This window comes from Galendromus occidentalis, unplaced genomic scaffold (genome assembly GCF_000255335.2).
Source record: "Galendromus occidentalis unplaced genomic scaffold, Mocc_1.1 scf7180000076336, whole genome shotgun sequence".
In the NCBI taxonomy this organism is placed as follows: Eukaryota; Metazoa; Arthropoda; class Arachnida; order Mesostigmata; family Phytoseiidae; genus Galendromus; species Galendromus occidentalis.
In genome coordinates, this window is record NW_003804325.1 from 248,371 (window position 1) to 275,987 (window position 27,617).

The window sequence follows — 27,617 nt, forward strand, 5'->3', positions numbered from 1 at the left end:
TATTTGCAATCTATTCGTACAATAGTCAAAACGAAAGACAAGTGCTTAGTACAATCATCCCCACAATAGTCGTAGCTTCGAAGAAGAGAGCAGCTAAACTCGCTCTCGTAGAGTTCACCACCACCACCTTTCCATGTGTATGCACGCATGATAACTGATGAGTCAGGTCAATCGAACACAATTCCAGATCCGCTCCCTCTCTAGCAGAGAAGCGATCTCAGCAAGTGTTTTTGCATTCTCATGAGATCCCTAACGTGGTTGCGGTTAATTCTTGCTCTTACCCGTCGTCGCCGCCTCCGCCGCCGTTTGCTGCAGCTCGACAGCCATGCTTCATTGACAACATCGTCAAATCGAACGGAAGCTAGCGCCGAGTACCATCGAAGAAGGATCATCCTTGATGTTGAGTCACAGCCCACAACAGACGGCCGAACGAACGAAGCATATGGAGACTTCCTCATCTGACCGAGTACACACGACTGCTCGGGAACATACGCCCGCGTTGAGTTGAGCACAGGTTCCGTTTTGAATCCCCACCTTCCCTACCTTCATAGGAGCCGAACGCGGAAGTCGGCCTCGGCATCATCACCGGAGCTATCAGATTACTCTGATCTGGGAAATTGGTCGTGGGGGATTTCGACTCCTCCGGAAGGTTGAATCGAGGGTCCGGCGACGGGAACGGCGGCGGTTGCAGCGACTGTTTTTCTTCCTTAGGACTTGGGACGCGTTTTGAGTGTGGGTAACGATGAGCTGTTCAGGCTCACTCCGTCTGGAATTCGCACCCAGCGCAGCGTTTAACGAACGCAACGCTTCGATAAGATCTCGTTCGATCATTTTCATTGGAATAGGTCAAAGAGAGAGACTATCTCGTTTTCTTCTCGAGATCAGTATCCACGAGTCACAATAATTAGAACAATCAATTCGAACATACTTCTTCGCTTGATCTTCGTCGGTTGAGAAAACAAATGTAAACTCTGCAGAACGCGATACAAACGTCGGTACACCGCCTCATCGATACGCTAGTCAATATATGATGCGCTGGTGGATGTGTTGCTGGCGGCTCCGGTCAGCTCCCCGCTAACGAGGAAAAAACCTCGGCCACTCCGAAAGACTGGTCAGAACATGATCATGAACTTGTTGTTGCGGCGAGAGCATTCTTGCTCGCTCTGTCGCTTCGTCTCATCCATCCATCCCTCCATTCACTCATCCATTAACTGATTCCGCGGAGCAGACACGCAATCTGCGCCGCCGGAGGTCGTCTCGAGCCATCTGATTCGATCTATTCATGATAGATATAATATTTTTAAGCGAGCTGGTAGGCCGCGACTAATGATGGGCATCACCACCTCGAAACCTTTTGTCACGGACTGCGTTTCCTGCGCCGATTCGGGTAGCGCTTCGCGATGGGATCGACGACCGATTCAGCTTAGTCCTTAATGCTGCGACGAGGCCAAGTTTAATGTAGAGCGAGTGCGCGAACGAACGAACGAACGAGCTAGCGGGGCAGTAGCATCTACCACTGTTGTTGTTGTTGCTGGTTGTACGCGTAGCTTTGCCCTGTGCTTTCTTCGCCCCAAGCCGCATTCGGATCATAAACGGCTTGGGTATTCTGTTGATAAGTCGGATTACTCGGGGGCGCTGGTGGAGCGGGTTTCTGAGGCTGAAACGATAGCAGGCGTTTGTCACTCCACGAACTCGCGATTAGATAGATGCGGGTGGTCAATACACTCCGATCGTTGAACAGTCTCAAATGAGACTCGGAGAGTCCATGGGAGGATTCAAAGAAGTCATAAGGTCGGCTCGGACCAGGAGGTTTCACCTGTTGTGAGGACGCTGGGTCGTAGACGAAATTCGTCTCGGCAGTCGACCCATACGAAGGAGGGGCGGTTTGTTGGCCTTCGAACTGTGCGCTGGGGTCAGGATACCGAACCCCTGCTTGGGCGGGTTCGGCCTCTGTGGCTGGCTCAGCCCAGGGTTGTTTGTCACCCGAGGCGAAGAGCCCGTAAAAGATGACGCCAACGAAGTGGATCATTGCGGCTATGACCAATATCTTTTGCCACTGCTTCGCTGCCATTTCAGGATGCTGGAAGCGTAATCGGTGACATTTTAGTACACAGGCTGTTCGAGAGCATTGATTATTGCCTGTGCGAGAATATCTCGTCGAACGTGAATCTCCAAAATCGAATATTGGAGCACCCAATCCTACACCAGAGAGACGGTCAACAGGATATCGAGTACAGCTTTCTGAGGAGGGTCCTGGAAACGAAGAGACTACAATACACGGTGTGGCGAATCCCCATAGATAGCTGAATCCGAGGGGTGTAATATCAATAAATGAAGGCCCGCGGAGAAGCTTTTCTGTTGCGATGGGTACGAAACGTCGAACCCCTGCACGTCCCGTCTTCGGTTGCGACGCGGCGGTAGCGGCGGCGGCTAGAAACAACTTGCCTACGATCCTCGCAAGCGAGAGCATCGTGCGAACCAGAGGCAACAGAAAAAGCGACTCCCGGGTATCCAGTGCCCACGATTTCCCGAGTTTTCCTTGAGTAGGGTATCCCGGGTGGTGATCGCAACACACGGACATGGTAGAAAATCGAGACGGACACAGCCAGACTCATCACGGATCCGCCCCTCCAGAGAAAACGCGAGATCCGGAATCGGGACCCGTGAGCATTGATACGAAACGTGGAAGATACGGAATTTGCGTTATCTATATGTGTCTGTACTGCCGCAATCGGAGGGAAACCGCCGCGCCGTGCTCACTCGAATTCGAGCGAGAAGTCGGGGTTGCGCCCTCTCCCGAGCATTCGCAGATTTTCAGCGAGAGTTATCGCAAGAGCTGAAAGATATAGCCGCGAGATGGCGCCGTGCTCGGCTTTGAGGTCGTCGAATAAAGCCAGGCGGCGCTGTGAACCCACAAGCACAAAACCAACCCTCCCGATCCCAAATATAGGGATAACACATTGCGTCACTCATCCCCTGCACCTGCATTCCGTCGGCAATGCTCGCAGACGTCTTAGCTCTGTTCCGAGAGAGGCAAAAGGCATTTGGATGGCCTCGTGAATATTTATGCGTTTCCGACGAGAATCTTTTCTTTCCTGACAAGAGTTCTCTCTTATCATGCGCGGCTCCCGAGGCTCCGTCGGACTCATGTCAAAATGTAGCGAATAGCGTCTGTGACTGTCCCTTCTTCCCCAGACGTCGCGTCGTCCGGAGCCGAGATATTCTGCGGAGGTGCGCTGGCTATGGCAGCTGGAGCTTGCGTATGACTTACCTCTCTTTGAATCACTTTGTCCGTGATCCATTCGACGACGACCGGACAGAACATCCCGGCTAGAGTGCCGACCCCGTTCGATATACCCATGAGAATGGGCGCATACCGAGGCGCGATATCCAGATGGTTCACGTTAAAACCTGGATGCCAAAAGACAGTCGATGTGAACGTATCGCGTGACAGACGCTGGAACAGAGAGTCATCCACGCGAGCATGGGAAGTTTGATGCGGACGGGGGTCTGACCTGATATAGCGAATCCGGAGAAGCCGACAGCGAGCGTCAGAAATGCAGTAGCCGCGGTTGTGGAGCGGCTGAAGGCGACGAACAAGAGGAATAGGGCCTCCATGCCGAAACCGCCACAGTTGAAAAGCTTTCGCACCTGAAGGTTCCAATTCAATTCAGTTGAGGACTGACGACCGCGACATCGATCCCAAGTTCTGTTGACGGATACGGTGTCGTACAGCGGATCTAGTCGATGTCATTTCTGTGCTCGTTTACGTACTTGAGTTGTTGTCAGTATCTGTCGTTTACGGAGACGATCGGCTAGCTGTCCTCCGACCGGTACGACGCAGGCCATCAGAAGATGTGGAAGTGCTCCCAAGACACCGGACTATAATTCAGACTTACGGTGTGAGTGTGGCTTCGAGTACGTTCAATCGTCGTCGACGCTGTCACGTCGGCCTTTTGCAGCCTCCTTTCAGCGCTCGACAGCAAGCTTTCGAGCCGTTCTCGAAGATACGAGCTCCGTAATATGGAAAACTAACCTTTTTTAGGTCGAGGTTGTGAACTTCATCAAAATATTTTGGTTGTGATATAATCAATAGGTAGAAGGTCCATGATCGGCAAAAGTTTGCAACAATGATCGCCCACCTGCGAGTGAGCCTCACCCATTCAATCATCGGCGTCTCGATAGCAATATCAATGCGGCTCCACGATCCGATCGAGCGCTCGATCGATAGAATCGAAATACGACTCATACTTACACCGGAAGTGAGCAGAAGATATATTTCCAAGGGGTATTTGCAAAAGTCGGAGCGACCTGACTGGTGGTTCCTAAAGATTCTTCGATGTATTGACGTTCCTGTGCTGATATCGTGGGATGGGAAGCTGGCCGTTCGAAACTCAACCACAGCCAGAATATGTACCTGAGCCGAAATTTTCTCTCAGTCGGAAAACAGTGCGGACAAAAGGATCTCCTCACAACAACGATTCGATATCGTGCACGAGCGATCTAGTTCTGGCGTTAATCTTGGACATACCATATAATTCCACAGATGCCATAGAAGTAGAAACACAGACGCCACCCGAAGGCGCTGGTCAAAAAAGATGAGAGGGGAATTCCCACCACAGCACCTGCGTAAGATCCACAGAATGCCAGTGTTGCCAATTTACTCCGCTCCATGGGTGGAGCCCAGAATCGCCAAATTCCGTGACATGCTGGATACGTCACGCCCTGCAAACAGAGCGAGTTCGCTCAGAATATCGAATTTCCACTTTTGACTTATGATTCTGCAGGACCTCTCTGCAAACTGAGACTAGGTCCCGTGACGAACGGGTCGCGTGGCCAATAATAGAGCTCGCGAGGCTCGAGGATCGCCGGTGAGCTTCCGAACAGTCGGTCCCTCGTCCCCGACTACCTCCTTGACCTTCGCCACGGTCTCGAGAGAAGTATGCGGAGCGAAAGCAGTGTTTATCATTGAATGCTCCAAAGATTTGCGCCGCCCGCTATGGGTACGATCTTGTCCACGGAGGCGAATCTCGACGCTGGAAACGATATCCAGAGAGAGATATCTCTCGCGAGAAGCAAGCAACTCGACATCTCGGCCTTGTCCCGCTCCGAGAAATTTTCCGCATTCGGACATTGAACGTATTTGTCGGAGGATGCATTACGGTGCTGGCAAGACCCGTAATGCACAAGACCAGCAGAAAAAAGCTATCGCTGTTGCCATCGGCCACGGGGACGGATCTCATTGAGCAAACAGCTCAGCCAACCAGCCAGACAGACAACAAGAGGTCACGTCTTCGACTTCAGTATTCTCTTCTTCGGGCGGTCGGTCGGTCTCTCTTTCGCTGCTATCGCTTAGGCGAGCGAGAGACCGCTCGCTCGGCCGGGGAGCGCCGAGCCACGGCCGTGTAGTGACGGTGGGAGAAAGAAGAACGAGAACGGCAGCGGGCCATGTCGTTCTATATAGCAGCGACGCAAACGGACAGGGTGGGAGCCGCGTAGACGAACGCAAGAAAAAGAGCGAGGAACATGCAGCGGGAGAAGGAGAGAGCTGAGAGAAAGCCACTTTCGATTGGATGGCTCGCGAGCATCCTTTCACGTCTCAGCAGCAAAAGAGCAACAGGATGCAAGTCAGCCATGCAAAGTGAGCCTTGCAAACTTAATCGAGACCGAGGAGGAACGTGTCCACGTCACGCGTGTCTTGCGAATACGCGCGCGTACGTTCTACTGTTGCACTGTGTGTGTGTCTGTCTGCCTGCCCGCCTGCCTGCCTTTGTCACCAACGCTGCCACCGCCGGTGAGCTCGTTGAGAGCTCGCGGTCCGCTCGGAGTTCACGACGATCAATCGATCGATTGGCGGTGGCCGCCGGCGTGCTTGGCATGCTCTAGTCGGCTGCTCGGTCGCTTTGCTCTCGGCTGGGTATGTTAGGCCCGTCTCGACTCGGAGGTCGCTGCTGGCGAAAGGAACTCGCTTCACTAACCTCAATTAAACCCTGGGTCATTCGTACTAATACAATCGCACCGACGCCGATCGATGTTGAGGCTGGAATTAACATGTTCAAACACGCTGATGCGGCTATCGCCGTACCGAAAATCCGGTTGGCGGGGTATTTTGCGGCCAGGAAGCCGCCTGGCACTTGCGTCACGAGGTATCCAACGAAAAACGACGAGTCAATGAAACCGATTTGTTTTTCGGACCAATCGAATTCAGGCGTCTGGAAAAGTCGAAGATTCCGGATTCAGCTGGGTCGGTGGGCGTCGCCCGCTCGATCATAACACGTCCTCTTTTGACTAGGTGATCTGTACGGGGAAAATCAGTTGGGAAACGGGACGGGCTCCGGAGAACTGCGGGCACTTACCAACCCCTTAGTCATGGGAACGAGTGCTACGCCCCAGTTACATCGAATTCCGAATGACACCAAGAAGCCGATTGATGAGAGTACAGCCATTGTCATACGTTTCGAGAGATCTGGTTTGCAAGGGCAGTTGGGCTCGAGATGCCTGTGGAGGGATCAGGGTTTAGGCGGTCAGTATTTTTTTTTTATCCAAGCTTTTCCCGTCTTATCCACTCAAGAACGCTCGATCTGATCGTCTCCTCCCGCGGATAATAATCGGGCTTGACTCCTGTCATCGCATCCGACCGGAGCGTCTTCAACCCCCAATTTCCTGAGCGGTTTCTGGAGGAGGAGGAGGAGGAGCAGCAGCAGCTCGAAGGAGGGACGTTGACTCGCTAAATTAGAAGCTCCCAGGCATGTGAGACGTGCTCTCCGACCCTGAGCTACCGCGCCGCCTCGGGGATCGGCTCTGCAACAGCTATGCTCGCTCGTCTTCTCGATCATTTATTGGCTTCAATATAGCGTTTCATACCGTCGTCGGACGGACTTATCAGGTCGATGGGAGCACGCCTGTATGCAAGCATGCCGGCCGGCCGGCCGGCAGTGAGCGCGGGAGGCATACGCACGGGCCTCGCGGAATAGCTTTGTGAGAGGCCTGAATGAATTCGGCAAATAGGACGTTGCCACCGAGGGGCTAAGCGATAGAGCGGATGAATGAATGAGAGTGACCTACCTCCGCCAGTCCCGAGGTCCATGGTCGATTTCTACGTGATCAACTGAGTGTACGGGACCCCCCGGTACGTCTCCACCGCCGGCTTGTTGATAGGGCACGCCGCCGACGACGCCCCCACCGCCTCCACCGTCTTCATCGTCCAGTTGACCATACTTCGACGAGGCCCCGCTGCCACGTAACCGACTGTAAGAAGAGGAATTCTCTTTAATCTCCTGCTGATGATCCTTCGATCGATCGTTCTCCTCCTCCACGGAATTTCGCCCTCGTAGCAGATTTCAATGAGCAAAATGTCAGAATTCCTCCGCGACCGATCGGGGAACTCAACTCAGGACAGATAGGACACAGGACAACGGCCATTGCGGCTTCCGCCCCGAGGTCAGTGCAAAGACACCTCGGACCAGGATTTACGGCGCTTGTAAGAGTTGCAGCTGGTAATGTCTGTTAGTCGGCACACGACGATGACCCTTTCTCGGGCTCGCTCCTTTTCTTACGTTGAACCAGCGAGCCCGTCAGCCAGTCTAGTGCGTTGCTATGCGCATATATTAGCTTGCGCCGAATTTCATACCATCAGCCTTGCGCTGGCCGGGAGCATCATCGCCGCACTTCTGCGCTGCTGGCGCTCTCTCTTCGGAGCGTTTTGTAACCAGATAGGCAGAATGTTCAACAGTCGCTGTGACGAACGTTCGCCCGCCCCGTGGATTTCTTGTCACTGGGTGGAGTCTCGGTAGGTTACTTCTAAGCGGCGGAGCGAGCTTTGCATTGATCCTCATTCCCCGCTTTCGAGATATACTCAGGTATAGGCAGCTCAGACATCAACGGTAAACCTCATCCGAATGTTCGTTCCATCACGTTGTTGGCACATCCTTTCAATTGTGAACTGTGAGTCTTTTCATGTGTCTCCGACTTCTCGAGCCATGTATCATCCGTCATCGCCTGAGAGCACCGTCTCTCGCGTGAGGATTCAATGTTGGTCCGAGGTGCTGTCCTGCTCTCTCGCGGAACACGATGAATGGCTGAGACACCTCCCTGCGACACGCCGTCATCGCGATGGACTGCAAGCTCCCGCACTCTCAGAAAAATACATATATCACCCAAGAACGTCTTCCCCCCCACCGGCGGCTACGGTTCCTAATTGCGACAGACGCCGGGAAGAACACGAGTTCGCCCCTTTTGTTGTTCCCGGGACGAGTATCCCACAGCAGACAGTACTGAAAAAGCACTAGCTCTTCGAAAAACCCATTTATGTAGATTATCTAAAGGCATATCTGATTCTGCGCACCGTTGCGATGGCTCGTTCGAGCGGGGAGATCTATTTCGCTGCCAGTAGCGACGCTGTCAAGGGGGCCGTTGGGTTGCAGCGAGAATTCGAGCGGGATTCTCAGCTCGGTCGATGGCGCACATCGACGGAGCAGGGGAGCAGAGCGAAAGAAGCAGAGAAAGGGAGCGCTAATGCGGTTTGGGGAGACTCATCCGACGTTGCCCCTTTCGAAATATCGCTCGGAATGTACAATCGGGGATCAAGTCCGAGCCTCGTCCTCCATATCGGACTTGGAAACAAGTGTTCGTCTCCCCGATGGGTCGCGAAGCCTTCGAAAAAGCGCATCGAGGATATCCATGTTTCATCTCACATGCGAGTTCCCTCGGCAGTCTATTGTGCGAGCGAGCGAGCGAGCGAGACAATGCAGGAGGGGAGGGAGGAGGAGGGAGGAACGAGCCGAGCGGCTCATCGCAACGATGAGGTGAAAATATTATGGTATGTACGAGACCACTCGGGACCCTGGAACGATCGGCTCAGGCATAGGCTGAATCAAGGGGGAAAGGGATCGCGAATCCGCGCCTTCAGACGTCCCGGGGCATTTAGAAGCAGAGACGATCTCATTCTCGGCCGAAAACGGACCTGGATTCGGGTTGACAGCTTGCCGATGAATCGAATCAGCCCGTGTCTGCGTAGGATAATGATGACGACGCGGGAGCTGACACTGAATCGGAAAGCAGCGCCCCGAGTGGAGGGGAGCGAGAAGCAGACGGATTTCCGGCCTTAAAACACTCCAACCGAAGGGGTGCATTATTAAGTGAGGCTCGCGCGCTGCCTCCAATCGAAAGCAGCCGAGAGCCCTCTAGAGGCCGTGAGAGAAAGACAGGGAGTTAGTCGAGGCGGTAGGCCGAACCGTCGCTCGGCAGGCAACAAATCTGCATCCGAGTCAAACGTTAGAAGCCGACAGGGAGACTACTCAGTTGCGTTGCCCGACTGACTCAAGGGAAGCGTTGAGACTTCGCACGCTGTTTCAGGCGAGGCAAGGGAAGTCGATGCGACCGAATATTACCCCAGGAATTCTGGAATGAAATTTTCGTTCTAGTCGTTCCAGGAAGTTCCTTCCTCCGTTGTGACACGCTGTTGCTATGATCGATCGAGGGAGCCGTGAGTGGTGCTGGAACTCGCGAACACGACACGATTGTTGGATCGAGGGAATACCGCGGGATTCATATCCTCTTACGATGGGGTTGCCCGGTCTCTGCGAAAGAGACCGGGTCTCGGTCAATATTTGCCGAGCAGTAATTTCCTTTTGATATTTGCATTGGACCATATAGCACGAATCGAGTCGGACAAGATCGAGAAGCAGACGTTCGCCTCGTCTAGCCTCAGTCTGGATGCTTCGATGAGATGCGAGTACCAATGAATAATGTTCCGTGAGATTAAAACTCGCGGTTAGAGCCAGGGGAGCGATGCTCCGCTTAACCCCGGAGCCATCTCGTTTCGCTGCGGCCGAGAAGTTGACTTTTCCTATAACAGCATCTTCTCTTGTTTGCAGTCTGATCCCCGCTGTCGCTTCGTATTAGAGCACCATCATTTCGGTTGGATGCGCCCAGTTCCTCGCTCTCCTCCCTCTTCGTCGTCCTCCCTACAATTTCCTTTCTCGCGCTCATTCGCCTCTGCTGCCTTAACTCGCTAGACAATCTTATCTCGGATGTTCTCGGCACGACAAGTCACGCTGATGTATGTATGCGTTCGCTGGAGCGTTGTTTTTACCTTCGACCGAGGCGTCGCGTGGGGTTTCATAGCGGATTGCCCGGAAATTCTCCTTCGGGAAAATTTCCACGCGAGGCAAGCGAGCCCTAAGCATATCTCTGTTTGAGGGGTGCTGGTTCTAAAAATGATCTGTGCTGCTTTCCGTATCGCCGTCGTGAAAGTCGTCTCAGAAGAGAAGACAGATATTAAATGCAATGCGTTCCTCTCAGTGCGATAAGTTCTGCTGGCTTCTGCTGATTGTTTGCAATGTGCCAGTGGGGCACCGCACTCTGACGCTCGAGAGTGCAGATCCAATGAACGCTGCAGCTGTTTGACGAGAAACAGACAATCTTCTCTCCACCGCACTCATTTCGTTCCAGAAGCGAAAAGTTTGAAACATCCTATCCCGAAGGCGCTGTTGGTCTGTGCCATTCCTCATTTTCGGCTCAGGAAAATTGGAAAGTCTAATATGCGCTCTGGTAGCTCGGTTTCCTTTCTTGCTCTCATAAGAGCTGGGAACGAGTTTCCCGCGAGTTGCTGCAGCTAGCGCCGTTTTTCGAGAGGTAGATTCAAGGCGCAAGAGGGACTCACGTAGCACGCCTACTCGATCGCGGGATCCTCTCGTGTGCGGATAGAATAATTATATGCATCGAATCTTTTCTCTCAAGCATTTCGGAACGGAAACGCTCGCCGAAAGTTCTGGCGAACAGGCTGGCGCTCACACGAGCCTGATTTCAAAGGGGCACCAAGCTCTTCGGTCCGTTCCGGTGTGCTGCCTTCGGTAGTGACGATTAATCGTCGTGGGGTTTCGGCTGCGGGAGCGGAGGACGCCGTCAGGAGTCGTGGTCTGTGCCCCGATCCGTCCGCAAGATTAACCATCGACTCAATCTCGGTAGTTTCAGGTGCGTCCCTGATATAAGAGTGCATTGCCGGAGATCCGCAGACGCGGAGCTCATTGGAAGGGAATCTCATCGGAAGAGGCGAGGCCACGGAGAGTTTTTATGCAATTGAATGAGGTTTTAACACGCCGACCAGGAGTTTTAGAGCATCGTGGAAAGGCTGACAGACCGCAAAAATTTAGAAACTGTTCGTCCCCTCGGTTCTGGGAAGGGAAAACGCAGGCGGAACGCGATGGGACGATTCTTTTACCGTGAGGTATATCCCGACCACATCTGGGAGATCGGATCCTCGATCTCGCAATATTCGAGAAACTGGAAAATTTTGTGATCGCAAAGAAAATATTAGCGAGGGGGATGAAATTGTATTTGGACGGCTCTCAAATCCATTTCCCTGATCAGAATTCGTTTCCCTTCCATGCGCTCTTCTCCTGCTTGGGTCTGACTGAGTCTTGCCATCAGAGTCACGATTGTCCGAAAACTCGACAGCATTCGTGCTCTCCGGAGCATTCTTTTTTCGTGCACATCGATCTCAGCCTAAACTGATTGCATAACGAACGAGGGGGATTTCATGGACGAAATTCCCTCGCAGAAATCTATACGGCGGAAGCTTCACGATGTCAGGAAGGTACACGAATGACTGACAATGAGCTAGATTCAGTGTTCATGGTATGCCGGGAACAAATGGAGTGAAACGTCTCGAGGACGGCTCGGAGAGCTTTGGCTGAGCTTGAAATCAGTCTCATCGAGTGACTTTTTTGACGAATTGTCTCGGAACTTGAGCACAAGCGGGGAATTCGCTCCATCAGTCTTCGAGAGCTGTCGGTAAGCGCCTACAGACGGAAGCTTCCAAGAGGCGAGACTCCTGTGACTCCGTTTGTACAGGCCTCGTAGGCCTGCTCTCGATCGCAGGAAAAACTTCCCGTCGGGAGTCTTCCGGAACTCTTCCGGGCGATCGTCATGATGTCGTCGATGCGAGTACTCGTTCTACTCGTGGATTGGTCCAGCCGCCGCGATGCAGGTCGGTTTTCCCGCAGGAAACTTTCGAATCTGTCGAGTCCAGACTAGCCGCTGCAGAGCATACACTGACCCGCTTCGATATCACGAGGGGATTCCGAGCTGCATAGAGAGTTTTAGCGCCGAGCTCCATATTCGAACGAGATAACACCACCGTCACGAAGCTGAGTTAGTCGATAAATTCTGCGTACGTGAGAATTTCCAGCGCGTTCAGGATCGCGCTGCCGCTCGTTCGTTCGTTTTCGCGGCTAGCGAATGGTTCGCCTAGGATAGTCGTATTTAATAGCACTTGGTTATAGTCTGTCTTGTGAGACTAGTCTTCGCTATCAACTTACCCAAACACCGATCCGAGCTTTGTGTTTGGCAAGTTCTTTATTGTAGATTTGATGTTGGACAATTCGAATCCTTCGTGGGCACTTGAAGCCGGTTTCCTGGAAGAGAAATTGCAGAAGTCAATCGCAGAGAACGAAGATGGGAAGGAACGTCGTACCACCCCGCTAGGAGCTTACTCCTCGCTTTCATGGTGGGATGGGGACGAGCTCGTACCCATGCAGACAGAGGGACGATATTGGAGGTGCCGTCATATTCGCTAATGCACAAACGGAAAACATCGAGAGAGGGGACACTAGCCGAAGTGAGCTGAGTGCGCGGACCCGGGATGTGGCTCTTTGTTCCATATTCACCCCGACGAGCTCGGTCGCTGCGTCGTCGACCGTCCCGGGGGAATAGGAGAATACATTGATGTCGGACAGACTTTTTGTTTCACAACGAGATCTTTATATACTTCTTCCTACCAGACATGCTGGTGGATTTCGAAAACCTGCGGATCTGGCTGGGGTTTCCTTCATTAGCCATCTGAGGGAGATGTTCAGAGCGATAGTTTTCGGGGACATTCGGCCGACGCCGAAACTTACTTCTGTGACACGACGCGAAAATTCCCTGATCGGGCGTCAATTTCCGTGAGAGCCGGTACGAGAGGATTCGAAGTCCCCAAATAAACTTGTTACACGGAGCAGGTTTTTCCAGTAGGGACGCAGTTCCTGTACGACCCGCCCAGCGATATGCTCCGCAATCACACCTCGCGATCTCGCGGATCCCTCATACGATCCGTGAGAACGATTCCGTCTGTATCGCGATCCCTCCAAGTTCGAATGATCCTTCGAGGAGACGCTCATATTCGAATATCTATCAGAGTTTATACGCAATGCTCGACAGAGTACAACGGTGTCGCTTCTCTTTTGAATGCATTACTGTCATCGAGTCCGACGAGAGGAAATTGGATGAAGAGTTCACAGACAATGGATCATCACTGCGCTGACTTCAGCCCGCTTGGGGGATTTGTTGGAGCCTCGCGGGTGGTATGGCCAGCGGTGGTCGCTACTGCTTCTGCTGCGTTATGCCTCATCATCGGTAATCTCATCAAGGCAAGAAGCGATGGCAGCAAGGCAAGTCAGACTGCCTGTCCGGCTGTCCGACCGTCCGAGAGCGCCGCGCCACCGGTGAGTGTGCCGGAGAAGGACACGTTCGACGAAAGTAGAGTGCAAAGGAAGAACGGAGACGACCGTCGGGACGACGACTGCAACGACCAGAGCCAAAAGAGAGAATTATCTTCTCATCGCCTGGCCGTCATCATCATTGTCCGCCGCTGGAAAACCATTGCGGAAAGCGGCGCCATCGAAGAAAGTGAGAGAGGACGAAAGTGAGTGCACTAAGCCTGAAGACAAAGAATGAAATGATGGCTCCCGTTCTGTTCGAATAATAGACGGAAAGAGAGAGGGGGCACGCGGGCGAACCTGTCCGCCCAAAGCCATCGTCTTCATTTGGTCTCACTCCTCAATTTCGATCGAGCTGGGTGAGGAAGAAGTAGTGTTGGTGGTGATGGTTGAGGGGCTTGGGAACATCATAGAGCGGTGAAGAGGCATCAAGCCGGGAACGCCCCTGTGCTCTCAACAGTTAGCATGTGCTCTTCCTCTTCTGGGATTGAGGTCGAACTTTTCTCGTCAGCTCATTCAGTCCGGCTTTGCGATTCGCTATTAGCGTTCGAGGGTCTGCAGGCCGGGAATTCCCTCTCGAGTAGTTCTCGAAATCCTGCGGCTTTTCCCGATAGGATAGAAGCAAGGACAGGCTGCCGGAGGTGAGGAGCGAGTGGGAGGGAAAACAACAGAAAAAAACGAATCTTCACCAGAGCCTCAAATCCAACACACTCCGCAGAAAATTCTCGAGAATTCGGAGAAAATTGCGTCTGTACACCCCCTTCGGTATTCACGTTTGGATGCGTCATACGTATCTTGCCAGCTATCGTAAACGAATGGGTTCTCGAGCATCCGATGCCGCCGTGCCGCCTCCGCAGCATAGGCTCCGATGCAATCAGGTAGCGACCGTGAAACGATCATCCCGCTACGAACATCGTCGTCGTCATCATCATCATCAACGACATCATCGTCGAGAGAGCCGTAGGAATCAATTCATGTTTCAGCGGATCACGTTGCTTCCTCGGACTTCTTCCGTTCGAGTGGCGAGACACTGATTGGTCATTGGATGACCAGCTCGCTCGCTCGTCGGGCGGGTGAGCGGGGGCGGCGGCGGCGAGGCTCATTGCATCGATAGTAGCAGACACGAGAAAAGAGATGATTGCCTCTATCGCTCCTACCAAAAGGTCAACAAGTCGTTTCGGAGCTGCAACCCGTTTTATTAGCGATAGCAATCGGAAAAGATACAATTTCTCTTCTTGAAACGTTTCTCCCTCTGCCGGACCCACTCCCCAGTCGTCGTTATTTTCTGCTCGCAATCGACAGACGATCGGAAGAACCCTCGGATACGATTCATGGCTGATAGCGATGCTGCCAGCGCTGTTCATAAAAACAAGAAAACAGAAACGAATACGAAAGCGATGCAGCACGTCGACATCCATGCGTGAGGACGTGCGAATTCCGAGTCGTCCGCATGACGTGCTACGATCCGGAAGTGCGCGGAGGCAGGACAGCGCTGCCTATCTGATTCATACATATACGCCGCCCTTGCACGCCTTCGCTCATATCGGACAGATTTCGCAAGGGTCAAATGTATCACCTTAAATCACTAGACGAGATCGGTAGGAAGAACAATTGCACCCTTAGGGCTAATGCTGAAAGGCAGACCTGAGAGGGGGAGTGTGCCGCTTTTACGCGAACTGGCGCGAGATTCCAGCATCAGGTGGTGTCGTAAAAATGATTTTGGTGACCTTCCTCCCGCTCCGTCAATCTTCCAATCGATCCCTCAAAGCTGAACGATATTCGTAATGGAGCCAGGAGTCCAATGAGTGAGTAGGAAACCCACGACTCGAACCGATTTTCGGACCGGAAATCTCAGTTCCGAGGAACCCGGTGAAGAACGATAGAGCTCGAAGCGCTATGTCGACGCAGCGATGGGGATCGGAATTATTATCCTCCCCTCCGTATACGCCGGACAGCCTCCTCCGGCAACTTTGTTAGTGTAATCTCTGTAGACTCTGTAACACGAGCCCGAGACTTGATTAAGTATGCGCTTGATGACTCGAGACGTGATACACCTATCGAGTCTCGAGCACGGACACTGAGATTGAGCAAGGCGATATAGAGTGCAGTGTAAACTCTGCGAGCCAGTCGACACTCGAGGCGCAATCGACTTCGGCATATTTTCCCGTCTGAATATTGAGACATACGAGAAATCTTCCAACCTCCAGCGAATGTAGTTCCACAAAAAGCCATTTGAGTTGCCCCGAGATACATTAGCGAGGGGAATAAACGAATTTCATCAAGCTCAGCGGATCATCCCGAACAGCGGCTAGGGCGCATTCGCGTCACGTCATTTTCCTTAAGCGATCGTTGCAAGCCAAATTTTGCCTCTGTGCGAAGAACTTCGAGAGAGACGGTGCAGCGCGCCATTAGCGAGCCCGCGCGGCGAGCTCGACCTCGGCTCGGGAAGGAAAGTCGATTGTGTTTTTGTTCCATATCGAAATTTTGCTCTCACGGATTCGACTGCAGCCAACAACGGGAAATGTCTATAATCCAGAGAGACTCCATCGGTACAACGAAATTAGAATTACGGCGACGTAGACTCTGTTTTCTCGAGTGCACGGGGGAGTTGTTCGCGCTCGAGTCAGCGAATATTCGAATATCGGACGAGCGGTAGTAATTCGGTTCCAAACGCGTTCGAATTCGCGTTCGGTCGCGCGGATCCTCCCATCCTGAGCGAGAAGCGATTTCAGCTAAATCCCTTCTTCGTCTAGTCCGTTTCCGTTCTCCAGGCATTATTCAGCGGTGGGGATTCCGAATGGAGCAAACGACGGAAGACGACATAGAAGAGGGAACGTGAATCGGGCAACTCCCAAAACGAAAACTCGCTGATGCACTGCACCTCGCCGTCGTTGTAGGGAGCCCTTTGCAGAGCCGTCGATACTCGCACTATGCCCGCCGCCACCCTGTTCCAACTTGTTGCAGATTTACAGCCTTGCTCCGGAGGCTCAAGGTGATTGCGTCAGCCCGAGAAGCGAAACCTTCCGGTCGTTCAGTGAACGAGCAGCTCGCGCAGATCGTTCAAGTCGACCGACCTCAACTCTCCACGACCCTGACAGGTTCCGTTCGGCACATACATAGATCAGTTCTGCGACGACTCTCTTCTCATTCCGAAAAGTGGCTCACGTCGCGTCTTCCGCGTATCCCGAAAGGAGCCGGCGCAAGTCTTTTCAGGTTCCCAGCAATCTATGCACATGCTGTAATAACGAGAGCGTGGCGACGTTCTTCCCTTATCTCCTGCGAGGTCAGAGACGTTCTCCGGAGTGTGACTCGGGGATCCGTCGTCGGTGAACAGTAAAGCACGCGACTCGTCTCCGAGGAAAACTTGGCCGCCTCTGCCCCTCCAGGAGAATGCTCTCTCCTGCGTCGGAGCTCAATCCGCTGCTCAATGTGCCTCTGCTCACAATCGGCTCACATGAGGAGCAGGAGATGCGGTTACGGCGGGAATTCGAAGTTCGGCCACGAAGGATCCTGCGGTATCTGAACCTGGCCCGAAGTAGCTAGGGCCGTTGCGCGTTCTCAGGAGAAAGTGTTTCGCGCCTGAGGGAAGTGCCAACTTTGGGCCAACGTCGGAGGGTTGACCACTGTGCTCTAACTAAGATGATAAGTTCATTAGTCCCCGTGTCATCGTCACCGAGAGGCTCCAGCTATCGCTGGAGTAGTGCCGACAGCCGAGCTGTCGAATCGTAATCCGCACGAGCGAACCCTCCAACAACCTGACGAAGCAGGCACGACAAGAATACCGCTTGCTCAACTGGAGTGAAACAAGAAAGTCTCGCCGACGACGCGCGACGGGTCCTCGGCGAAGCTTGGTAACCTTTTCTTTGAGCGGCGAGTGACCCCCGTTTTCTCGTCGCTGCTTGAGTGAAGCGACGCATTTCAACGAAAGAGAGTTTGCGCCCGCCAGACTCAGCGCTTTGTGCGTTATCTGATAACCACTTATTTTCAGAGTTCCGAAACGGTTTGGCGGCCTCCGATTTCCCGGGGAGGGAGGATGCTGAAGAGGCGGCGCCGAATTTCCGTTTCCCCAGCAGCGCCCAGCAGACGGACCAAAAGAATGTGTCCATCCAAAGAGAAACTGATTCTGTCGCTTGGGAAATCTTTGCCGAATTCTCGTCCGTTGCTCAACGCATTCCGAATTTCGCATTCGAATCCCATCGTTTTGTTTTATTAGAGAAATTGCTATTTGTCGCGCGCTCGGTCGCTATGCTCGGCCAGTGAATATCTTCGCGTACTTTCAGTCAAATCGAGATGAATTCTGCTGATACAATCTGACTCGACTCCTAGGGCGTTGTCGTGCTCGCGCACTCTGGTACACCCGATCGAAACAATCGGTCGGAAATTATGCGAACACTGAAACACTATAAGATAGCGCCGAGAGAAGTGAAGAATTCAACGTCTCCCAAGGCCGAATTCGGATCAATAGCCTCTTGTTGGTTTTTCACCAAACACGCCTATTTTGAGAATATCGGATAGCGTTTTACGCACATGGAGACGGTTTGCATCAAAGATGACAAAAGGCCTTCGGGAGCTTCGCGGAGAGCTGCTCTCTCCGCGGAGGGTTCTGTGGCACTTCGCGGCGCTCCGAGCTCCGCGAAGCTCTGAACGAACCTCGGGGCGACGGAATTGAGTAACGAAAATGCCGCAATGTGCTACGAGCCTACACTAAAACGAAACTGCGTTACGAGTCGTGTGCTGCCCCATCGAGAAAATGACTTGGAGACTCGAAATATTCAGCCTGGATGAATTTATCGAGCGATAGGTCTCTCCTCCGCTTTTGGTGAATAGTGATTCCGAGAGTGTTTGATAGTTCTCACAATCACACCCGCGGTGCGCAACTCGATCGATGCAGCGCGAAAATTCGTTCTATATTATATGATCGGAACTTATACCGATTTCTCTGTGAGAATACCTCTCCCCCCCAATGTACGGCCCGTTGAATTATCGCGATATTTGCCGCTTCGGCAGAACGTCAAGTGATCAAATCTCGATCAAACGAACTGTCCTGCCCATACAGAAAATTTATGAATGCCTTTCCTGATTATGATGCCAAGAGGGAGCTGTGAGCAGAGGCAGAATAAGGCAGAGGCAGAGCTCCGTTCTCCGCGGGCTTTGGGCCGCGCTCTGCCAAGCCCAGAAGCTCCGCTCCAATCTCTGGCAAGCATGTCAATTATGTGATCCCGCTCGATTCGGAGGGAGCTTTTACGAGAGGGCCGTTCCAGACCATCTGAGGACAGGAACTTTTAAAAGGTCATCCGCTCGTTCATTCGAATCATCAAGTCGCAAATACTCTGTTTGTAGGAGTGTGGCCGTTCGCGCAGTCGAGAGCGAAGCATCGGCGACATTTGCTTGACCGGCCTTAAATTACCATCGCTTCGCGATTGGTGTCGGGAGTCGCTTTTTCCCCCAAGAGAACGCCATGGAGCTTTTCTCCTCAGGTATGTCGACTCTTTCTGAATTTCGAAGCGAGGTCTATTCGATGAGGAGTATGCCCGGAGAACATAGACCCACGTCGATCAACAGCCTTCTTCCGCGAAAAAATTGCGGGCGCACCCAGATAGGGGTACGCACGCGGCTATTAACGTCAGTGTTGATGATAATGATTCTTCTTCGGCTCTAAAACGATGGATGGTCCATTAGAGGCGGGGAAATCAGAATTGAGTTCACGTTGCGCACCCGGTCTGAGTGCAGAGGTAGCGGGAAGACAGACGGGACTCCAAGACCGCCGAAGGTTGACGGTGGCGTTGTCGGGACGGCTGTTTCTTCCTCGGTTAGGCTGGGATGGGCCAAGGCAAGGGCTAACCGTCTCGCTTCTCGGGTCCGTTGGAGCTTGCCGGAGCGCCAGCAAACGCTTCGCAGAGCTCTACATGGTGCTTCGCTGACTGCTTCGCGGATCGAGCATGGACGTACAGAGCTGCTGCTGCGGCTGCCGCTGCTACTGCTACTACACACTACTACTATCCATTGGGTGTATTTTTAGCATGGGGACCTTTGGGAAGCTCGGCGGAGGCTTGTCGGAGTCGACTTGGGCTTCGCTGAGGGCTTGGCGGAGCCGTCCGCACTCCGCTGGGTTCTCTGCCAAGCATCGGCTGGCTCCGAGAAGCCTCAACGGTTGATATCCGTTTGCTCGAATGCCAAGTCTCGAGCAGTTCCGAGGGATTCCCCGTTGCTCAGTCGGACCACTTGCGTTATATTGGATGCGTATAGCCCCGGGTGACTCTCTGGACGATGTTGACGCATGAACGAAGCGTGTCAGCACATGCAAGAATAAGAACGACCGGAACGAAGCAGTCGAGGAAGCGGCGCGGCTCCGAGCCATCTCGGCTGGATGATCCGGGTCGCGGCCAGCTATTTACATCCACGCCTTCCTGAATTACCGGTCGCTGTACCGGATTCCGCTTGCGGTCCACGGTTCCGAATCGACAATTGGCCGAGGAGCTATTCTCGCAAGGTCGAGCTGGGTCATGTCGAGGGCAGTGAATGGCTCTGAGGTCGGGCCATCTCGCTTGACTCTCAGTGGAAATTCCGAGCCAGTGAGACGTACATGGGCGAATCGATCTCGAACCTTTCGGGGAGGAATCGTGAAACGCGAAGGACCCCGATTGTTAGCCAGCCTTTTGCCCGAGCTCAGATCGCTCGTCGGGGCTCCGAGATGGAATTTCACATTTCCGGTCGAATGAAATCGACCCGCGAACGATCGGTCAGCTCCGACGCGATTCGATTCTGCGAGAGAAGAAATTGATCGAATTCGGAATTCGAGAGCTGCGAGGGAAAACCGGAATATGAGCGCCGGTGATGCCTTGTCGGATGAGTGCGATGCTCCGACGGGATTCCGTGGTTTCTATCTCGACGGCGATATCCCCCTCGGGGAAAAGGGAAGAATGACTCGGGTATCCGCGGGAAACCGACAAGGACCAAAATCAGATGAAGAGTCGTGAAGTCGTCCGTCAGTCTTGTTGATCGTCTCCAGCGTCGCAGCTGTTCGTTCCCATCGGACAAGTGAGCCCGATCCCTGATGGACAGGTTCTTACGATATACCAGCCCGCCGACGAGAGCGAAAGACACGAGCGTGTCCTTCTGTCCTCGTCCGAAGCTTCCTCCTCTCGGAATCGAAATCCTTTCGTGGGAAGTCGCTCTCGTCTCGTGAAGTGACGCAACGCCGCGCTGCTCGAGCTGGAGAGGGCTTCTGGCTCGATCCTCGCTGCAGAGCGACTTTCCTGACGGGATTTCCCAAGGGAACTTCCAGACGGACCTCCCAAACGGAACTTCCTTGTTCCACCCCGAAAAATACATATACATACATATTCAGATACATACATGTACAAACCCAACCATCCGTCTTTTCATCTATACATTCATTTATTCACGCTTTCGGCCGGACGGTGCCCCACACACGCCGCTCGAGCGAGTGGTCGAAGAAGTTCGTCCCACGTTTCTTGTCGTGTGGCTCTATCTCGTTCCGATATCGATTTATGTGTCCGTTTGTATCGTGCGATGAGTGTTATCTCTGGCACATTGACTGGATCTGTCGTTCCTTCCCCGCCGAACGACGCTGTTCCCCTTTCCCCGTCCGTCCATTTCGCCACTCCCCAGACACGCGATGTCGAGGTAGATCGGATGAAAATAAGCTCAGAATCATTGACTCTGACAGACGAGCTGTTTCGCTTTGATGCCGGAGAACTGTCAAAGCGAATGGGATAGACGCAGCAGTGGAACTACTGCGATTGGAGAGAGCTTTTGAATTACCAGGCCAGGTATACTTACGTATCGATTCGAGAGAACATTTGAAATTGAAATGAGATGGCTCTCCTCTGATACTGTCGCGTCGTTGTGATATAGAGCTCCCCGAATGTTGTTCTTGGAAGTGCAAGAGTTTCTCTTCGCGGGAATGAAACGTTGCGTTCGTCGGCTTCGCCTGTCCGTCGGATTTTACCCGAGACCGATGGAAGGGAGTCCCGCGGGACAGGAAAAATAAATAAAAACAGATGTGTCTCGTGCGACGCAGAGAAGCAGTACTGCGAGAGCGCTTCAGTTTCCTCACCGCAATGAAGCAAAGCGTTAATAGGATCGCCCTTAGGCGTAAAGTCGTCTTTGGAGCAGTAAAACGTTTATCGCGGGACTTCGAAGACCGTCACAAAAATACACATGAGTCGATGATATTCTCGCGCATCGACTGGGGAGAGGCGGCCGAGAGGGATCTTCGGATGCAGCCTCGATACAAATTCGAGTCCGCTCGGACTCATGTGTTTGTTCCAATATCACTAGCCAGGGCGTGCTCCTTCTGCTTCCGTTTCCTTTGCCTTCGGTGTCACGTCTCACGCACCCGATGAGGAAGCGGCGGATCTCAGGACATACGATTTCTGAACAACACATTCCGAGCAACATATCCCTAGTTCCTGACCTTGGATCCTCGGTGTGGATTCTCGTGTTTTTTGAAGTGTCTCTATTTTTTTCTGTTCACTATTTTCCGGTAGAATATTTTGGCGATATAGCTGGATGGCATGTTTCCTCCCGTCGCACCGTCGAGGAATCAATAGGAATTACGGAGGAACCGATAATCCCGGGAAACCTTGGAGAGTCGGCCCTTGGATGCCGCGATATCGATCCCTGAGCCCCGATTCGATTCATCCGCCATCTACGTGATGTGCAAGGGATTCGAGTAAATATTTTCTCCCATCAAGGACCGAAGCATCCACAGGGGAAAGAATTCGCGCGGAAACATCAGACGAGCCACCCAACCTGGTATACTCCCTCTAATGTCTCACTTCCAGTTTACGGCGTGGGGCTCTCGAACCGTCAGAATATTGCTCGTAACATTGCGTGTAACGAACAACGGACGTTCGACTGAACAAGGAGTTGCGAGATGCCAAACTGGTGTAATCTACGCAACGGATTGGTCGTCGGAGAGTGTCCCCTGAGGCTCCTGTTATAACGTGATCTCCGCCGGCATAGTCGGTCTAATGGTCAAAGTGGTTGATTGAATTTGGCCTCCGCCGGCAGGCAAGCCGGTCGGCCGGTGTCAGGAGTCGATGCTGGTGAAGGAGCATCTCAGAATATGCGCATCGGTGAATTACTCTCCTAAGCGATCATTGGAGCAAGCGCATAACGCATCGCGATGCACCCTTTTCGACGGCATGAGCGAAAGATTCTAATAGCTCTGATGGAATTAGTCGGCTCGCTCGGCAGCAGCGGGACTCCCAGAAGCCTCGCCGGCAAGCTCTGTCGAATGAAGCAGCGAACTATCATGTATACCGTTCTGACGACTATGATGAAGATATAAAGAAAACGGGGCTTCATCGTTCGTTTGATGAGAGTTTCGCTGGCTCGTCTGCCTCTGTCCGTCGGGGGAGTCATTAGGACAAGGTATGTGCACACGCATGCTGCTGCGTACTAAACACACAGCGTATCGGAACTCACTCTAGATCGATTCCGATTCGCGACGGGTCGCTAAACGCAACCCGATCGCTCAACTGCCGCGAAATGTTCCGCGTTGGTCTGTGTGCCTCTCTATTTCTATGTTTGCCGGTACAATACTCCACGAGGAGGCTCTATCCTCCGTTCGTGCAGCGGGTCTGCGAGATACCTACTTTTCCTCATTCATTCGATGGGTCGCGCGCCCTCTGATCTGAATCCGTGAAGCTCCAATAGCGATTCCTTAAGCTCCATGTTCAGCCGTGTGAGGACAAGAACGGGGAGCGGGTCCGTGCCTTCCATACGATGGACCTTTGCTTAATCACAAATCCTTCCAGCGAGATTGCCCACTCAATAGGTGGCTCGTTCTGTGGGCTGAACTTTCCTCGGCTCGACGCCAACGCTCAATCGTCCGACCACCCAGTCGAAGCGGCAGATGTCTCGCTTTTGACCTCTAGCTGGCTGCGTAGGTTCCATAGGATCCGCGGCCCATACGCCCATTCAGCCCACACACCCCATCCCGCTGATTTGCCGCCGCCGTTGGTCCGCCGACTACCTTCGATCGACGACTGCACAGCTCAATCTATTTGAGTGGGCAACTCTCAGCGGAAAGCTCAACTCCTTATTTCCGCATCTCCTACGCGACGTGTCTGGGAATATGACGGTGGGATATAAATCGGGATATGATGGTGGTTCGTTTTTCGATGATAATAATGATAATGATAACAATAATTATCATCGTTGTCATCCTCGAAACATCGGAGCTTGGGTGAATCGAATCCTTCCGGTGCCTCAGCGGTCGAGAGGGAGCCAGGGCTACCGTTTCCTATACGAGCGTTATGCTAATAGACATATGCTCCAGTTGACAGGTAGGTATGAAAGGAAGTCCGACTCGGCTCGAGTTCACAATGGATTTTCCATGTCAAAAAGGTCCCTACAAATAATGCCTCCGCTAAGCTTCGAGGAGAGCAGCCTTCCAAAGGAGCAAGCCCACAGGCGACCAAGGATGAAACAGCCTGGGTAAGCACGGACACGCTTGAATGGGGTGACCCTGTGCGTGACTCCCCGCCGGAGTCCGCTGAGCCCCGTGACCCGGGCAGATCTCCACCCTGTCGCTGCCGGCCGCATCCACTTCTCGTCACGGGGCTCCTGCGAATGGTCGTATTTTTCCTCCTTATCGAGTTCCCAGTGAGTGTTGCGGAATTCCGTGTACGGCAATCAAGCTCAAAGGGATCCGAGGCCGTTTATATTTAGATCAGTGCTGAATCCGCGGACAATGAAACTCCGAGGCTCTCAGTCGGAACCTCGACCCAATTTCTGTTTTTAGTCCGGATAATTGTACGGGCAATGAGACGATCACGAACCCTCCACCGTCGAATGGCAGTTGAAGTGTGTGTCTCCCCCTGCTCTGCTCTGGTACAGGTCACCGTCATGACTATCTTCCAACACGGGAGAAGAAGCGGAAACACAGGACCCGGCACTGAGAGGAGTATTCTGCTCCGCGTTCGGTCCGGGGCTTGAGGATCATCGGCTCCTCCATCTTCCCACCGTTTATTGAAAGAATTGATCTTGGAATTGTCAACACAAAGAGGAAAAGTCGATGGAAAAGGAGAGGCTCTACCGTCGGAGCTATTGATTGGACAAACTACCAGGTCGTCCTGCGAAGGCTTGAACAATAAATCCACGCCCGAACGGCTGGAAAATAAATCGATATATATTGAGATATTAGACATTCGGAGGAAGATTGGCAGGAAAAGCTCCCGGCCAAAAACCCCCTCGCTCTTCTCTCCGGAAAGTTCCCACTGCCGTCTGCGATTCATCAGAATTTGCACTTGAACCTGTGTAGTATGTATACATTCTGATAGCCAGCACCTGCGATTACCTCATACCACGACGTCGCGATCGTGGGAACCGACCAGACTTTTGTCGATAGTGATGCTCCCGGATTGACGGGTCGTACGGATATTCCGCTGAGCCACAAAAGTGATAGCTAGGTAGGTGGGTAATCGATTAGGATTCACGATGGTCACAAAGCCGCCTTCGGGGTTCTCAATGGATCGCTCATCCGGGAGTTGGTCGAAAGTCGGATAGTCAGACAGTGCGCTATTCGCTGCTGATCTGGTGACGAGCTAATCGGAGCGCTCCACCGCAGCGCATTCCTCAATGCGTGGTGTGCCTGCGGGACCGAGCTCGCCCGCCTCACGCTAGAGTAAACGCGTTGTAAACTGGTCATTGACGAAGAGGATCTGCGTAACTTCCACCTGCATCCTTTCATCCCTCCCGTCCCCTCACGTGGTGCGTCGCACCCCTGCCGTACTTCATCTTCTCGTAAACCGTCTCGACCGGCCGGCGAGCGAGCTGCCGGCCGACCGTACGAACATGTTCCGCACGCTATAGCAGCGAGAACGATCAAGTTTTCCTAAATGCCCCGAGACCGCTACACCTCTTGAATCTCCCTCGGGCTCACGAGCGCGAACATCCAGATCACGGAAGCTGCTCCTTGATTCTTCGATAGAAATTCCCCGCGGTCCGACCGTGGAGTATTATCGAAGGTTTTCTCCAGCGAGGGAAACCACATATTGAGTCAACAGATGAACCATAACGCATTTTCCCCAATCGGCATTCAGGGATTGATTCCTGTCTGCACAATTCAATAGAGGGCGACCCATCGCTCGTAATTCCATGATCAAGCTAAGTTCATCGGGGTCTTGCCCAGCTCGCAAATCAGCAGTTTGTTCCTTGTTCCCGACGAGTCTGTACTGCGGTCTATTTGGTCTCCTAATCGTCAGACCACCTCCCCGTTTGACCGAACGAGTAGAGCGCAGCGGCAAGCGTATAATTATCTAATTGCCTACGAAGTCTGAGCGTCGGACGAGCTGCTGCAACAACGGTGCCGGCGGCAGTGACATCAACAGGAGCCAGCCACACTAGACGACCAACGACTCGCTAAACCGCTCGAATCTACGTCCCGTGGACGATATAACAGGATTATTTGCTCGATCTTGGCTGGTTCCTGAAAAATGACCCCGCTCTCGGGCAGTCGGTGGACGAAAAGCTTAGCGCTCATAGGTCCAGACACTCAGCAGGGACGCTGTCCCGGTGCGAAGAGAAAGAAATACAATGGAATTGCTGTGAGCTGGAATGAGTGGAGTCCGTCTATCAGATGCAATGAGCTCGTCAGTAAGTCAGCCAGCGAGCGCGGCGGAGAGCCGTGCGGGAGGGGAGGGGGGCGCTGGAGCTTTCGAAGGAGCATGAGCGCAAATTAGGTAATCACTTCAAAGAGGCTTTCAAGTACTGCTCCAATCGCTGGCATAGTGCCTGCAGCTGCTCGGGCGAGTACCGCGTCGACTGCATACAAACCGCCAGAATCTGACTTGCGTTGGGCCAAAAGAGGAAAGGTCGGAAAAGTTCACGATGAGCGGGGGTGCTGGAAAGAGGGATGAGCTTGTCAGCTGCTGGAGCACAAGGAAGATTTGGTGCCTCGACCTTGATCCCGCTTGGCTCTTCAACTCGGTGCGACCCTACTCGCAGGTAGATCAGTAATGGACTTTTTCCGCACAACTGTACCGTCGCGACGTGGGAACAATATGAAATTCTCGGCATGATGGAAATCTCGACATCCACCAAGAGGGCGCAGGGAGCTAAAGGAGCGCCGGACTTCCTCATTCGCTCCTATGGTCCTCCCGAGTTGTCGATCCGGAATCTGATTGACTGCGTCTCTGAAGCCACCGCACTCCGAGTAATCGAGAAGCGCTCAACTCTCTTCTTGATGGAAGAAGGATGGGTCTCTCCAAAGCTCTCGCCCCAAAACGGATCAAATCAAGACTTTGGAGTATTTCGCCAGCGAGCGACTTTGTAATCGGCCTATCGACCAACCTGATCGATTTCGAAGCGATCGCTCAGACACTTCTCACATGGATCTCTTCATTCCTCCCTTCCGATGGGAAACCTTCAGAAGTCCACAAGTCATTATTTCTCCCGCACAGAATCGCGTAACATATAATGAGGCTCCCCATCGTTGGCTTCACATAAATGAATGATTTTCCGTCATTCGACATACTTTATCGGGAGAGGAGACCGGTAGTCGGAGAGGAACGGGAATATCTTTTAGATACTAAGGGAAATCCACCCTGTTCGCAAAATCGCAGATGTCTTAGAAAGAGCCCGTAGAGGGAGAAACCCAGCCGTCCTCTCTGTTTTGCGGCGGAAACGGCCCGCTCGGGCGTTTTCCCACCAACTCGCGCCTGTTTGTCTGCCAGCCGTTTGCCCGCAATCTGACCGGCACTCTGCCTGGTCTGGCACAGTTGCGCACTGCTTTATACATCGATCTCTCGGCTGCTGGGTCGGTGGGTCGGCCGGTCGGCTAGTCGTTGACGATAATGATTTTCCAAACATTATCCAGATCCCGTGCCCTCCGCCCGAAATCAGATCAATGCGGGGAACGTGCGTTGGTACCGTTCGCGCTCTGTTTGGAGGAAACATTCAAAAGTTTGCTCGCGTGTTTGTTTGCTTGGCAGCTCGCCGCTTTGTGCACCAGTCGGCTTGATTTGAGCAAATACTTTGAAATTCAATAACGCATATCGATCGAGATATTCATCGCCAGCTCGGCTGGGATGACAGCGACCCTTGTGCTCCGATACAGAATCGACTCTCTTCGTTAGCGTAAGCTCCGGAAAATCGACTTTGGGA

At 52.9% G+C, this 27,617-nt stretch overlaps 1 protein-coding gene across 1 annotated transcript; it reads right to left on the reverse strand.

Moving 5' to 3' along the window:
• Positions 1 to 1,510: 1,510 nt before the first annotated feature.
• Positions 1,511 to 12,569, reverse strand: LOC100903919 (vesicular glutamate transporter 1-like). Its single transcript, XM_029113126.1, has 13 exons — positions 12,532 to 12,569; positions 12,321 to 12,416; positions 7,066 to 7,248; positions 6,357 to 6,498; positions 5,979 to 6,212; positions 4,532 to 4,725; positions 4,256 to 4,417; positions 4,037 to 4,142; positions 3,775 to 3,882; positions 3,516 to 3,651; positions 3,287 to 3,411; positions 1,817 to 2,080; positions 1,511 to 1,657 (listed from the first exon to the last, which is right to left on the reverse strand). Exons 1-13 carry the CDS (start codon positions 12,567 to 12,569, stop codon positions 1,511 to 1,513), a joined length of 1,935 nt encoding a protein of 644 aa, XP_028968959.1.
• Positions 12,570 to 27,617: the final 15,048 nt, after the last annotated feature.